Source organism: Amphibalanus amphitrite, unplaced genomic scaffold (genome assembly GCF_019059575.1).
Source record: "Amphibalanus amphitrite isolate SeventyFive unplaced genomic scaffold, NRLGWU_Aamphi_draft 000268F_arrow, whole genome shotgun sequence".
In the NCBI taxonomy this organism is placed as follows: domain Eukaryota; kingdom Metazoa; phylum Arthropoda; class Thecostraca; order Balanomorpha; family Balanidae; genus Amphibalanus; species Amphibalanus amphitrite.
Genome location: NW_024881763.1, coordinates 432,032 through 448,105, shown reverse-complemented (window position 1 = coordinate 448,105; position 16,074 = coordinate 432,032). Strand labels below are relative to the sequence as shown.

General features: G+C 52.6%; 1 protein-coding gene across 5 annotated transcripts in view; it reads left to right on the top strand.

The window, feature by feature from the left end:
- LOC122386952 (dymeclin-like) overlaps positions 1-16,074 on the top strand; it is a 43,439-nt gene that overhangs the window by 12,181 nt on the left and 15,184 nt on the right. For all 5 annotated transcript variants that reach the window (XM_043376705.1, XM_043376701.1, XM_043376702.1 and 2 more), the window contains exons 4-13: positions 355-531; positions 936-1,040; positions 1,884-2,017; positions 3,190-3,381; positions 6,522-6,703; positions 7,112-7,237; positions 7,892-8,005; positions 10,293-10,490; positions 11,074-11,250; positions 11,759-11,872. In XM_043376705.1, the coding sequence (XP_043232640.1) occupies positions 355-531; positions 936-1,040; positions 1,884-2,017; positions 3,190-3,381; positions 6,522-6,703; positions 7,112-7,237; positions 7,892-8,005; positions 10,293-10,490; positions 11,074-11,250; positions 11,759-11,872 (1,519 nt within the window). The remainder of the gene's footprint in view (positions 1-354; positions 532-935; positions 1,041-1,883; positions 2,018-3,189; positions 3,382-6,521; positions 6,704-7,111; positions 7,238-7,891; positions 8,006-10,292; positions 10,491-11,073; positions 11,251-11,758; positions 11,873-16,074) is intronic.

Below are 16,074 nucleotides of genomic sequence, written 5' to 3'. Positions count from 1 at the left end.
GATCGCTTTATGAGATCCCAGAGAGCGGTGCGCTGTGCGGCGCGCCTGCCGCTCGGGCCGCCCTCTGCTGACCTCCCCCTCCCGGCAGCCGTCTGGCCGACCAGACGCTAACCTCCCCCGGCCTCCCCGGCAGCCGGCTGGCCGCCCTCTGCTAACCTCCCCCCCCCCCGGCAGCCGTCTGGCCGACCTCTGCTGATCTCCATCCCCCCACCCCCCGGCAGCCGGCTGGCCGCCCTCTGCTGACCTCTGCTGACCTCCCCCCCCCCGGCAGCCGTCTGGCCGACCAGACGCTGACCTCCCCCCCCCGGCAGCCGGCTGGCCGCCCTCTGCTGACCTCCCCCCCCCCCCCGGCAGCCGTCTGGCCGACCAGACGCTAAACGCCCTGCTGGTGCTGCGCTGCGCCTGCAAGCTGAGCGTGCAGCTGCTCTCGGAGGAGGAGCTGGTGCGCCAGCTGGAGGCGCCGGCGCCGGCCGGCCAGCTGGAGACGCTGCTCACCGGACTGGTCGAGGTGCTGGTCGACGTGCCGCTGACGTGAGTGACGCCCCCCCCCCCACACACACACATACTTCCTCCCAGACCGGACAGGCGCCGGCGCTCAGTACAGTGTAGATGGGGCAGAGATTCCCCGATATGTGGAGAACATCTGTAAATACGTGTTAGATCCAGGCCTGTACGTGTAATATTGATACAACACGTATGCTTCTTATACCAATTATGTGTGTTAAGCTGTGTCTTTGTTCTGTGTGAGCACTTGCTACCAAGGAGTATAATCTGATTGTCCGAAACACCGATGGTTTGTGATAAAATACCATTCATTTACTAAATAGGTCATACCCTTTATAGTACGAGCTTACTTCGCAGTTCTGTAAGCGAGCCTCGTCTTCAAACAGAGTCTCCTCATTGACTGATCCGCGCTCTCTCTCTCCGTTTCTCAGCGATGCCACGTACTACATCCACCTGGAGTCGCTGAACACGCTGCTCGTCCTGCTGGCCTGCCAGCTGTACTCGGTGAAGCAGGCCCAGTCGCTGGTCGTCTACAGGTACGGTGTAGGGTGGGGTAGTAACTAGTACCTCCCTGCCAGCTGTACTCGGTGAAACAGGCCCAGTCGCTGGTCGTCTACAGGTACGGAACGGTGGAGGGAGGGGGGTATTTTACCTCTGGTGCTACTGGTGTGGCTCCTCATAGCAGACTGTTGACTGTTCACTGTTCATCCGTAATGTTTTCGTGCCTGAGGACGGTCATTGTGTGCGCATTCACGTCTTGGTAGGGAAGCATTCAGATGCATCAATTTTGTGCATTGCTTTTATGATATCGCTTTTTTGTGATATGCGTTACTTTTGTTCCGACCATAGCAGCGTACTGTTTGACTTATTCGGCCTATAACCTGTTTGTTAGAAGTACTAAGGGTAGAAATATGGACAGGCACCTATCTCTTATGCATGTTCTGTTCGACATATTCTCTCATAGCGTTCCTAACCGCCGTCCTACCTCGGTCCCAAAGTTCATTACATGTCTCATGTCAGATGTGCCAGTGAGCACTGAACAGGCCAGCGTTGAAAAGAGCTATTCAAACGTTTGCCAACAGCTGTTGTGCTTATCTGTTAACGCTACATGCACCAGGTGACATGTTTCTTTTACTTCATTACAAAATTGAAATATAAAATCATCCAATTATCTAAATTAGATGAAGTAGGAAAAGATTCACGATGGATGCTAGTACTGACTACTGACGCTCGCCATGGCCTGCCCTCGTGGTGCCGCTGCCCGCGCCGTGTTCTGCCCGCGTGGTGCTGCTGCTGATGGCCACTGCTGACCCCCCCCCCCCCCCCGTCTCCTGCCCGGACAGTACTACTACTGACTATCCCGTGTCCTGCTCTGACAGGACGCTGATGTCGGGCCGCTGCGCGATGCACGCGCCGATTCTGGTGCGTACGCTGCTGCGGCACACAGTGGCGCGCCAGCCAGTGCCGGACGCTCGCTACACCGGCGGCGGCAGCCTCGTCTTCGGGCTGGCCAGTACGTAATGGGGGGGGGGGGGCTGAGACTGGTCAGTACGTAATGTGGGGCGGCGGCAGCCTCGTCTTCGGGCTGGCCAGTACGTAATGTGGGGGGCGGGCGGCGGAGACCGGCCAGCACGCTCGGTACGTAATATGGGGGCGGGGGCTTGGACTGGCCAGTACGTTGTAAGGGGGTGGGGCGGCGTCAGCGTCGGCAGTCCAGTGGCAGGCGGCCGCCCTGTGCCTCTGCCGTGTCTGCAATACAGCTGGGCTGGGCTCTGTCGTCCTTCAGTTCCTCAAAATAACACTCCTTTTGCGTTCTCCATCGTAACTCATGGTATCACCTTTTGATGTCGCACATCCTGGCGAAAGTTGAGCAACGAGGTATCTACAAAATAAGCGTTTTTTTTCTCTTTTTTTCTTCTTTTGCTGAGCTCCCCTATTTTTTATCATTTTGTTGCAACATTTCTATGCTTAATTCTTGTTTGCTCGACATTCAAGCCCGAGCCTAAAGTGAAAATTTTGTGATCAACAGTCCCGTGAAGCGTGTTTTTATATAAAATAATACACGTAATAAAACGAGCTCTATGTACTTAAAAGTTTTTGTCCTCGAAGCCGCAAACTCTGTTGAGTGACCCAGTTTGAGTACCTCCAGTTTTGTTGGGCTGCAGGGGACGCCCGAGACGCGGTGACTGCCGCTCAGTGACGGCGCCCTGCGGCCGGCAGGTGACCGCTGTGTGTCTGTGTGTCTGTCTGTCTGTCTGTCTGTCTGTCATTGTCTGTCTGACGGCGCCCCGTGTCCGGCAGGCGGCCTGTGGAGCGCCCTGTCTGTCTGTCTGTCTGTGTGTCTGTCTGTGTGTCTGTCTGTCTGTCTGTCTGTCTGTCTGTCTGTCTGTCTGTCTGTCTGTCTGTCTGTCTGTCTGTCTGTCTGTCTGTCTGTCTGTCTGTCTGTCTATCTGTCTGTCTGTCTGTCTGTCTGTCTGTCTGTCTGTCTGTCTGTCTGTCTGTCTGTCTGTCTGTCTGTGTTCTGTCTGTCTGTCTGTCTGTCTGTCTGTCTGTCTGTCTGTCTGTCTGTCTGTCTGTCTGTCTGTCTGTCTGTCTGTCTGTCTGTCTGTCTGTCTGTCTGTCTGTCTGTCTGTTTGTTTGTCTGTCTGTGTGTCTGTCTGTCTGACGGCGCCCTGTGGCCGGCAGGCGGCCTGTGGAGCGCCCTGACGCTCGGCTACGGCTCGCAGCCGGCCGTCGAGGAGCGGGCGCCGGGCGGTCTGCCGCCGCTGGCGCAGCAGAGTCTGCACACCCTGCTGGTGCTGGGCAACCACTGCACCGGCGACCGGCAGCTCTTCAACCCGTTTCGGCAGGCACTCTTCCACATGACCGACCTGCAGGGTGAGCCGGCTGGGGTTCGATCTGTCCGCGCCTTGTCTCAGTTGGGGCATTCCACGATAGATCGTACCAGGCCCGTCACCCTCATCTCTCGGATTTTAATGAAAATCGGTCCTAGGGGTAATCATAGGCCCCAAAGACGCCTGGCAAAATATCAGACTTCTCAGATCAAAACTTTTTAAGTTATATTGCGTTACATTTCTTTAACTTCGGTTTGTAACGGTGAGTTTGATGGCCTATAACTCAAAAACGGGTTAAACAACCAACAAACAGTAAACAACACTAAGCTTGCGATGAATCAAAAATTAATATTATTATTTAAAAATTCCAAAGAAAAATTTTCATTGTTGAGCAAAAACCTTAATCTTTTTTTCATTTGCCTCTAATGACTTTTGGGACCAAAATTTTTCACCTTTTTATTTTTTCAAAATAAACTCCATGTCATTGCAAATCGACATGCAAAAAATTAGAAAGGTGTTCTTTCTATAAGTTCCTTATTTTCCCGCAAACAAAATGGGTTTCGGAGGGGTTGATACGACCCCAACACGCCGTTTCGCTTCTTATAGAGCTAGAGCCTCGCGGAAAAAAACGAGCGTGTGTGCCGTTACAAGTCGCAGCGATTGATACCCGATTTTAAGGTCTCAGGTTAACCGGTAGCGTCTGAGGTCAGGTCAAGTGACTGAAGTTACGGGTTCGGTTTTTAGTAAATAACTTCGCAAAAAAATGGCCGCAGAGCCGCGATTTTGGCATCATTGTGTTCGCCTAGCTCAGGTGCATCGAATGGTATACTTTTTGCTAGGGTGAGGTCAACTTAAGTAGTTGACCTCGGGTCAAGGTCAGGTCAGAGCCCCTCAGGTCATGAAGCTGGGCAAAGGGTATCATGTGGCATATCATTCGGTTCGGAAGGTCTTCCCGAGTCCATTGGTGGCTTTCCCGACTCTCTAGCTCCATTGGATCGGGAGTTATTGACGAAAAACTCGTACGATCCTAGTGACATCATAAATGACGTCACGCAAGGTTAACAATGCAAAAGTGAAGCATTGGACTTTGCAAGGAGTGCATGAAATCACGATACCATGTACATGAGATAGTTTTAGATCATTCTCGGCGCCAAAATAACAGTTTTTATATTTCCCATTGACTTATAACAGTGATGTCACGTGACCGACCTGTCCTCATGTAACCTTAAAAAATTCCCAGATATACAAGTTGTGAAACCTCTGGAGGACACCATGTATGCGTCCTGTATTTTTCATCTCGGACAGCTATGGTCATTGGCGTCCAAAACAATGTCAGAACCAAACAGCCTTTTTCACCCTCGCGCTTATAGGAAAGAGGGTTGGATGAACCTTTTTTTCACTTTTTTTCAGATGACTCAGACTTCGATTGAAATTTCAGTAACCCGTGATGTCACTAGGCAGTTTTAACACGCCATTTGTAAGCTACCCTCCCGAAATCACTATTCGAAACCGTTATCGTGACGTAAAATAAATACATTTATAGCAAGAACACCTTCCTAATTTTTTGCATACTTCTTAACAATGAGCCAAATATTCTTTTAAAGAAATAAAAATTTAAAAAAAAATGGTCCCAAAGTCCAAAAAATACAAATGAAAGAAAACTCGATATGTCATATCAAAAATAGCGTATTTTTCGAAATTTCAAAAATACATATTAATCTCTGTTTCATTGCAAGTTCAATGTTATATAACATTTGGCATTTGAATAATCCGTCTTAGAGTTACAGCCCGCCAAACTTAGCGCTGCAAAGCAAGATCCAAAAAATGTTATACACCATAACTAAAAAAAATATTTATCTGATAAGCCTGAAATTATTACAGGTGGATTCAGAGCCCCTGATTACCCCTGAGACCAAGTCTCGTCAAATTCCGAGAGATGAGGGTGTCAAATTGGAAAAAAGTGGTACGATCTATCGTGGAATGCCCCAGTTTACACCTCGAGCCTGTTGGCGGCAGTAGGGCTCCGGCTGACTCAGCGGTTGAGACTGGGACGGCAGCTGCAACGGCAGGCCGTCGCCGGCTGCCCGACTGACGCGCCCCTGCTGTGTGTACCCGGACCCGCAGACCCCTCAGGCTGCCCGACTGACGCGCCTCTGCTGCAGACCCCTCAGGCTGGCCGACTGACATGCCCGCAGACCCCTCAGACAGCCTGACTGACGCGCCCCCGCTGTGTATACCCGCAGACCCGGCCGAGACGCACCTGGCCGACTGACGCGCCCTGCTGTGTGTACCCGCAGACCCGGCCCGCAGACCCGCCAGCTGACTGACTGACTGACTGACGCGCCCCCGCTGTGTGTACCCGCAGACCCGGCCCGCAGACCCTCCGGCTGACTGACTGACGCGCCCCGCTGTGTATACCCGCAGACCCGCCAGCTGACCAACTGACGTGCCCCGCTGTGTATACCCGCAGACCCGGCCCGTAGACCCGGCCCGCAGCCCCGGCCCGCAGACCCGCCGACTGGCCGACTGACGCGCCTTGCTGTGTATACCCGCAGACCCGGCCAACTGACTGACTGACGCGCCCCGCTGTGTATATCCGCAGACCCGCCAGCTGACTGACTGACGCGCCCCCGCTGTGTGTACCCGCAGACCCGGCCCGCAGCCCCGCCGGTAGCCCGACTGACGCGCCCCCGCTGTGTGTACCCGCAGACCCGGCCAACTGACTGACTGACGCGCCCTGCTGTGTGAACCCGCAGACCCGGCCGAGACGCACCTGGCCGACTGACGCTCCCTACTGTGTATACCCGCAGACCCGGCCGACTGACGCGCCCCGCTGTGTATGTATACCCGCAGACCCGGCCGGCAGACCCGCCGGCTGACTGACTGACGCGCCCTGCTGTGTATGTATACCCGCAGACCCGGCCGAGACGCACCTGGCCGACTGACGCGCCGTGCTGTGTGTACCCGCAGACCCGGCCCGCAGCCCCGCCGGTAGCCCGACTGACGCGCCCTGCTGTGTATGTGTACCCGCAGACCCGGCCAACTGACTGACTGACTGACGCGCCCCGCTGTGTATGTATACCCGCAGACCCGGCCGACTGACTGACTGACGCGCCCTGCTGTGTGTACCCGCAGACCCGGCCGACTGCCCGACTGACGTGCCCCTGCTGTGTGTACCCGCAGACCCGGCCGAGACGCACCTGGCCGACGCGGGCGACGGGTTCGGGTTTGCGATGAGCAGCCTGTACTCGTTGCTGTGCTCGCCGCCGTGTACCGACCAGACCACGCTGCTGCTCTACCTGCTCATCCACAAGAACACGGCGTTCCGGCACTTTGTGCTGGCGCGCACCGACCTCGACGCCCTGGTAGGTACTGGACGTCCGACGAACAGGCTGCCGACTCATCAGCGTAGCCATGAGTCATGATGAGTACTTTTCTCGTAATCGAAACGAGGATAGTAAAGAGTTATCCATAATCTTATTGCTTACTCCAACTTAGCTTTCAAGTTTGTGCCTTATTAATACGATGGAGGCTTTAATAATGTGAAGTACGGGAAAGCTTATTTTGTGCTGTTTTCTCTGTTTCTTGGTGTGCGTATTTATCCAGACGGTAGCTATTCTATTTCTTTGCCAAGGGGGCACATTGGTCGATATTTTGGACTGCAGCAACGGAATCGCGAGGTTTGGAATTTGGATTAGACATGAATCCAGGTCGCGCGCTTTTTGGCACCAATGAGAAGTCTCCCATTCGGACGTGCGCTGTGTGCTCTGCAGGTACTGCCGACGCTGCGCGTGCTGTACCACGCGCCGGAGAGCAGCAGCCACCACATCTACATGTCGCTCATCGTGCTGCTCATCCTCAGCGAGGACGAGCTCTTCAACCGCTCCGTCCACTCCACGGTACGTGAGCAGCCGTCAGCTCCGAGCGGGGCGGCCGGCGGCCGACAGCCGGCCGCGGCCCGACACCACCCGTTTGTCCACACACCCTGTGTCTTATTACCGGAATAACCAGTCTCAATAAATTAAGCATTAAGTTTTCTCACTGAGAGAAAAATATCAGAGGACGAGAACGCGTCTTTTCCTACGCGTATCATATCAGCAACGTATTGCGAATGGTGGTGTTACGTTAGCAACGTCGCAAGTGCAGTGTCACATTGCTGTTGTGTCAGATTCTAGTTGGAGGGGCCGCGGTCCACATTGGAAAGGTTTCGGACGGGGTCGCGCCTGGGTCGCCCAGCTGGGTCACCGACAGGGGCCGCATCCACTGGGTATTTGTGCTGTGTTATTGGCCCGTGAGACGGACTGGCATTCCATGCCCACTCGTTAGAACGTCTGTTGACTGCTGCCTGTGACCGGTTGCTGGGACAGATGTTCGTGTAAATGATCTGACTCGGACTGCCGGGGCAGATATTCCAGCAGATGGTCTGTGTTCTGATCTGTGTTCTGACTTCTGACTGTACTGGCTGGCTATACTGACAGATGCTGCACCAGGTCAGTTGGCACACGGAGAGGCCGAGAAGGTCTGTGTTCTGACTGCTCTGACGGTGCTGACAGATGCTGCACCAGGTCAGCTGGTACACGGAGCGGCCCCTGACAGAGATCTCCCTGGGCGGACTGCTCATCCTGGTGGTGATACGCACCATCCAGTACAACATGACCAAGATGAGGGTGAGCATGTACCGATCACAACCACAGACCTGACGCACCATCCAGTACAACAGATGAGGGTGAGCATGTACCGATCACCACCACAGACCTGACGCACCATCCAGTACAACATGACCAAGATGAGGGTGAGCATGTACCGATCACAACCACAGACCTGACGCACCATCCAGTACAACAGATGAGGGTGAGCATGTACCGATCACAACCACAGACCTGACTCACCATCCAGTACAACATGACCAAGATGAGGGTGAGCATGTACCGATCACAACCACAGACCTGACGCACCATCCAGTACAACATGACCAAGATGAGGGTGAGCATGTACCGATCACAACCACAGACCTGACGCACCATCCAGTACAACAGATGAGGGTGAGCATGTACCGATCACAACCACCACTCAGACCTGACGCACCATCCAGTACAACATGACCAAGATGAGGGTGAGCATGTACCGATCACCACCACCACAGACCTGACGCACCATCCAGTACAACAGATGAGGGTGAGCATGTACCGATCACAACCACAGACCTGACGCACCATCCAGTACAACATGACCAAGATGAGGGTGAGCATGTACCGATCACAACCACCACAGACCTGACGCACCATCCAGTACAACATGACCAAGATGAGGGTGAGCATGTACCGATCACAACCACCACTCAGACCTGACGCACCATCCAGTACAACAGATGAGGGTGAGCATGTACCGATCACAACCACAGACCTGACGCACCATCCAGTACAACATGACCAAGATGAGGGTGAGCATGTACCGATCACAACCACAGACCTGACGCACCATCCAGTACAACAGATGAGGGTGAGCATGTACCGATCACCACCACAGACCTGACGCACCATCCAGTACAACATGACCAAGATGAGGGTGAGCATGTACCGATCACAACCACAGACCTGACGCACCATCCAGTACAACAGATGAGGGTGAGCATGTACCGATCACAACCACAGACCTGACGCACCATCCAGTACAACATGACCAAGATGAGGGTGAGCATGTACCGATCCCAACCACAGACCTGATGCACCATCCAGTACAACATGACCAAGATGAGGGTGAGCATGTACCGATCACAACCACAGACCTGACGCACCATCCAGTACAACAGATGAGGGTGAGCATGTACCGATCACAACCACCACTCAGACCTGACGCACCATCCAGTACAACATGACCAAGATGAGGGTGAGCATGTACCGATCACCACCACCACAGACCTGACGCACCATCCAGTACAACATGACCAAGATGAGGGTGAGCATGTACCGATCACAACCACAGACCTGACGCACCATCCAGTACAACATGACCAAGATGAGGGTGAGCATGTACCGATCACAACCACAGACCTGACGCACCATCCAGTACAACAGATGAGGGTGAGCATGTACCGATCACAACCACCACAGACCTGACGCACCATCCAGTACAACATGACCAAGATGAGGGTGAGCATGTACCGATCACAACCACCACAGACCTGACGCACCATCCAGTACAACATGACCAAGATGAGGGTGAGCATGTACCGATCACAACCACAGACCTGACGCACCATCCAGTACAACAGATGAGGGTGAGCATGTACCGATCACAACCACAGACCTGACGAACCATCCAGTACAACATGACCAAGATGAGGGTGAGCATGTACCGATCACAACCACCACAGACCTGACGCACCATCCAGTACAACATGACCAAGATGAGGGTGAGCATGTACCGATCCCAACCACCACAGACCTGACGCACCATCCAGTACAACATGACCAAGATGAGGGTGAGCATGTACCGATCCCAACCACCACAGACCTGACGCACCATCCAGTACAACATGACCAAGATGAGGGTGAGCACTGAGCAGTCTGGCATAAGTGGCTTAACGAGGCACCTCCCCTCATCCGTCCTGGCCATCCATATTTGCCAGTTCTAGGGGCTTTAGTCACTTACGTATTAAATTACTGGTGTGAGTGCTGTTGGTGAAAGGCTTTCAGGTTATTCGCTGGCTGTTATCTTACAAGACAAAACCAAAGTATGAGTAACTCATAAAGATAAACAGCACCCATCAACCGTTGATGTGTGCTTTGCATCTTTATTCTTTATGCCGTGTATTACCACAGAGTTTTGGACAGTCCGTGACGCCGCCCCGTATGCCGCCGTGACGCGCCCCGTGTCTGCCGCCGTGACGTGTTCTGTGTGCCGCCGTGACGCCGCCCCGCCTGCCGCTGTGACGCGCCCCGTGTCTGCCGGCAGGACAAGTACCTGCACACCAACTGTCTGGCGGCGCTGGCCAACATGTCGGCAGAGTTCCGCCAGCTGCACCCGTACGTGTGCCAGCGGCTGGTCTCGCTGTTCGAGGTGCTGGCCAAGCGGCACGGTCGGCAACTGGAGCAGCTGCGCGCGGCGGCGGCGGCAGCCGACGCCTCACAGCCGGACGAGGGCGCCGTACAGGTGAGTCCCGTCAGGTCAGCAGGTCAGGGCAGGTCAGCAGCCGACGCCTCCCAGCCGGACGAGAGCGCCGTACAGGTCAGTCCCGTCAGGTCAGGTCAGCAGGTCAGGTCAGCAGCAGCCGCCGCCGCCCAGCCGGACGAGGGCGCCGTACAGGTGAGCGGCGGCCGGCTCCGTGAATTGATGGTTGGCCGCGGCCGGGGGGTGGGTCTGGTCTGAAATTAGCTCAACCTGGATCTGTCACTACTCTAAATCGAATTGTCCGTTTTAATTTTACTACTTTGAATCAATCACCTATTATATAGGTGATTGAGTTGTGGTTGTTGTAAATTCCAAATATAATTCAATATTCTGATAGCGATTGCATAACTAGACGATGGTTGAATCGTTCGTCTTTTTTTCTATTTATAAGTCATTGCATTACACGATAGCGGTTAAATTTAGAACCAACCAAATAAAAGGAATGACAAACGGATCGTTTATTTTGCCGGGACGTCGTCCCACCGCCGGCGCGTGGGTGGCTCCGTGGCGCTGGTTTGGCGCGGGCCCGGCGGTGTGACGTGTGGGTGTGCCCGCCGGCCGCCAGGACCTGGCCGTGCTGGAGGAGGTGCTACGCATGCTGCTGGAGATAATCAACTCGTGCCTGACGGCCCAGCTGGTGCACAACCCCAACCTGGTGTACACGCTGCTCTACAAGCGCGGTGTGTTCGAGCTGTACCGCACCCACCCCAACTTCCAGGACATCACGCACAACATCGACACGGTGAGGAGACCGGCCGCACGCACACACTGCCGCCGACACACAACGTACGAACGGTGCGGTAGCGTGTATACCTCACGCGCCTGTAGTAATATCGGTGTCAAGATAAGGGCCTAGGCGACCTGTGGATCGGATGCGGTGAAGACCTTTACCCTCGCCACAACTCGAGTGGAAGGGGAGGAATGGGCTTGAATGGATGAGGGGTGTACTCGGCCCTTAGTCTGACAGCGGGGTCGCAGGCCAAGGGTATTCACCGCATCAAAACTACAGGTCGCCTAGGCCCTTTTCTTGAGACCAATAGTACACGTGTTTTATCAGTTTCCGATTTACCATGTCAAATATCGAAACAAAGGCTCCTACAGTTGTCTGCATGGCGAAATATTCGAAGCTGTGTTGTCTCTGAGAGCTGCGTTGGCGGCAATGTTTTACTGTTGCGGTTAGCACTGTGTGCGAGTGCGCCCACCGGCCGACCGTTACAGACGCCGCCCCTCCCGGCCTGTCTGCTCGCCAGGTGTTGCTCTTCTTCAGCTCCAAGCTGGAGAGCCTGCACAAGGACATCGGGGTGCGTGACGTGCACGCGGTGATCCAGGACGGCGCCAAAAAGTTCCCCCTGGAGCGGCTCAAGGTGAGGACGCTCAGTTCCTTTCTTATCCCAGCGGCCGGGGTCGGCCCGCTTCATATAGAAAGGCCTGGTAATGCTAGTGTCACTTAGCAGAAAGTGCCACCTACTCAAAGGGCCACTTTTGGGAACGATTCTGACGCGTTCATGTAGCCGGCTCATAGTCGCCCTTAAGCCACCCTAACCAAAGTGTCACTCTGGCTCGCACCATGTGCCCTAGCCCGGTACACTCTCTGACAATGCGTGTCTCCGCGCCCTCTATAGGTCCTGTAGTGTAGACTCGCTTGAAGCGTTTGCGATGACCAGATTAGTTTAGTTTAGTTTAGTTTAGTTTATTTGTAGATCATCAACGGGGTATGCCCCCAATCACAGATGAAGTCATTAACATCAGACTACTAGCGAGCGGTCCTCAACGGGTGCGCGGGTGCTGCAGGGAGCGGTGAAATGGGCGAACAAGTCAGCCTCTCTTCTAACCTCTGCATGAACATTCGTACAGATAAAGGGAAACCGATACAAGCTCTTGGATAGGCGCGTCTACTGGACACTAAAATATTGTAGATTGCATGGCAGGTCGAGGTTAAGGCAGAGGGCGAAGTCACAACCAACTATGTTGGTTTCGCAAACGAGACAGGGAAGAGCTGTTTGACGGCGTGCAGCCAGAGCGTGACAGCAGATCGGGAAGACCTAGCTGCCATTGTTTGTTGGTAAGCACATTAGGGCACCGTGTAAATTAACTACATAGTGAGAGTCAAGAAGAGGTCAAGCTGCCATAGGTCATCACAAAACAGATATTTGATATCATTACACATGTAGGTATGTTGTTTTATATACAGGGTGTCTCAAAAGTTCGTTCACACATTTCCCATGCCAATAAAGCATATAAGAACCGGCCAAAAGTATAAGGTTTTGGTGTCTGTGTGTACACTAGACAAATATGCATGCTTTGACAACTGATTAAGAAGGTTGGAAACCAACCCCTTTGCTGTATCTCCAAAAATATTTGCCCATACCGATTTTTGTTGCTCCGTCAGCTGCCAGAGGCTGACAAAAGGTTACCAGCTTTCAAGCTCTTGCAGAGGAATCCCCTGCAGTTTCTGCGTCGGATTTAGTTTTGACTAGCTCTCCGGCAACATCTGATTTTCCCTGAAAGCCGACAGCTTGCATCGACACCATTCTTGAGTATTTTGTAGGCATTCTCCGGCGCTAACTCCTTCATGAATGACTGGCGCCGACATCCCAAGCGCCATTTTCCTTTTCAAAACGACCCCAGTCCTGAACAAACGGGAAGTGCCAGGAGTAAATTTTTCGCATCATATGGTAGCAGAATGTGTCGGACGTCTGTTTCTCAGACACATTATGCAAATTTTGCAAATTCCAAGCGCTCGTCATTCCCCATGCCAAGACCTTCGCTCGGTTGCGGAGTGTTTTCCTCGGGAGATGTTCTGCTTTGTAAACGGCCCAAACCTGTCCATCGTGTGGTTTTATCGGGATTTTGTGTTTAAAAGAAAATTATTCGCTGCAGATCTGCCTCTTGAAACTTCGTTAGATAAAATTTTACAATAACTGACACTTTTAGAGGGTCAGGTGTCCTTGGCATTGACGATTTTTGTGTTATTGTCCCCAAAAATTAGCGTTATAGATATTATAAACAATTTTAAATTATAATTTGTCTTTATTTTACGATGACCTGCACTTTTTGAAAATGGGTAACCTCTGTCTGTGACCTTCTTGCCAGTTTTCAATAGTTATGACCGCATTTTCAGCTGCTTTCCGGAACACGAGTCTGCTGTCGTGCGAGGGTCATTCAAAACGCCGTTAGTCTCGCATGGTTTCGTCCTTCAAAAATTTTAGCCACCGTTTTTATGAGATGATCATCATGTTGCGCTCATCCTCGCCGACACTTAGCCATGTGTCATTTCCGACTTAACCATTCCCATTACTCCTGAAACAGAGAGTTTCACAACATACCCGACTTTGCAACCTACATTTTCGTGCCTGACCCATGGTTAGAGGTGAACCCTTTTTGTGAGCTCATGAAGGGTCGAATGCACTTGAAAACAAGGCTACCCTGCGGTGCACGGTATGTGGCCACGAATCGGTTACCTTCGACCCGTTCTGGGATCTGAGTCTGCCAATCCCGTCACGAAGTGGCCAGGTGCGCCTACAGGCCTGTTTTGACCTGTTCACCAAAGAGGAGGTGCTCGATGGCGACGAAAAACCGACCTGCTCAAAGTGCCAGAAGCGTCAAAAGTGCACCAGGAGCCTCTCGATCCAGAAGTTCCCGCGCATCCTCGTGGTGCACCTGAAGCGGTTCTCTACTCAGGAGAGGTTCGGCGGAAAGCTGAACACCACTGTCGACTTTTCGATGAACGGTCTGGACCTGTCGCCCTACTCGGCCGGACAGACGCCCTGCCGGTACAGCCTATACGGTGTGGCGAACCACTCTGGCACGCTGCTCTCAGGACATTACACCGCTTACTGCCGACACCCGTACACGGCAGAGTGGTACGAGTACAACGACTCGCGGGTCCACGTGATGGATCAGAGAAACGTCAACAGCGGAAAGGCATACGTGCTGTTCTTTGAGCTGGCCGGCTCGAAACACCGCTCCGGCTCGACCCACGTCTAGTCATCCAGTCACGGGAGAGGAGCCTGCGATCGTCACCCGCTCGGGCCCTGTGTAGTCGCACCGGCCGGCGCACATTCTGCACGGACAACTCTAGCCAGCGGCCTATCGTGATTTGTGATATTGGGTGTAAGGTGTTGTTAAAAACCAGAACGGTCTTTTTTTATCGTGAACTGTAAACTGTCTCGCATAGCAATAGAAGACAAACGGCTGCTAAAAAATGTAAACATTTTAATCGTAAAGTAGTCCAAATATTGGAATGAGCTTTTGCTTTTCAGCATCCTCCGATTCATCATCTTTATCATTTGAAAATTCGAGGTACATAAAATGTTTATCACGCGCTCAATGTTAAGCTTGAAAACAATGAGACTGCTTGAGGAAGGTTGTCACCAATGCCCATGCAAAATTTCGACTGTTAATTTCTTGTTGATTCAGAATTATTGACAAAAAAGCATGGCTGGTACCTGTGAACGAACTTTTGAGACACCCTGTAGTATAATAGGATATTTGAGCCGGTCCCGTAGCTCAGTCGATAGAGCTTTGGACTTCGCGTGGTGAGAGCACGCGCTCCTGGTTACAACAGTCCGGGTTCGAAGCGCGACGGGTGCTAAACGTTATGAGCCTCCTGACATGTATGGTTGCGGTTGGTGGCAGGCCGTAGCCAGGCAAAGTCAGTGAGCGGGACCGGCCGTACGTGGCAATGTGCGCACGTTAAACTTTAGACTCCAAAATTTGTCATAGAACCGGAATATCGCAATCAGAGGATAGAGGGCAGGGTCAACGCAACAAGCTTCGCCTGGCGGGGGATCTGTCCTTGTGAATCCTTCCATTCAAAACATTCGGACTAAATTTTTAGAAAAAGTAATAAACTCAGGCCAGTAACATAGCCAATAACTGGCCAGTAACATCAACTTTCGCCGCTAGATGGCAGTAGTAGAACGCCTGCAGTTATGCTGTGCCGCAGTGATCAGTAGTTTCAACTCTCGCTGCTAGATGACAGTAGTAGAACGCCTGCAGTCAGGGTATATTGACTTACACTACACCTGCAGTTACGCTGTGCCGCAGTGATCAGTAACTTCACCTCTCGCCACTAGATGGCAGGACCAGAACGCCTGCAGTTATACTGTGCCGCAATAACCAGTAACCTCACCTCTCGCCGCTAGATGGCAATAGTAGATCGCCTGCAGTTATGCTGTGCCGCAGTAATCAGTAAAGTCACCTCTCGCCGCTAGATGGCAGTAGCAGAACGCCAGCGTGTATCAGAAACAGAAAGCCGACACATTCTGATAACGATATTATGCAAAAAAAAAATTACCCCTGGCAATTCCCGTTTGTTCAGGAATGGGGTCGTTTTGAAAAGGGAAATGGTGCTTTGGATTAGAGTTGCAAAATTTCCCTACCGCACTACCGGCATGCCGGTAGTTTTTCACTACCGCAGGTTTTTTCGTGGTATCTGGCATGTCTTGCCGGTAGCATGCCGGTATTTTGGATTTTACACACAAAAAAAATTATCAGCATATGATTCAAACTTTGGACACTAAAAGGCTATTAAATTGTAATAACAGCAATCTTAGCCACTGCA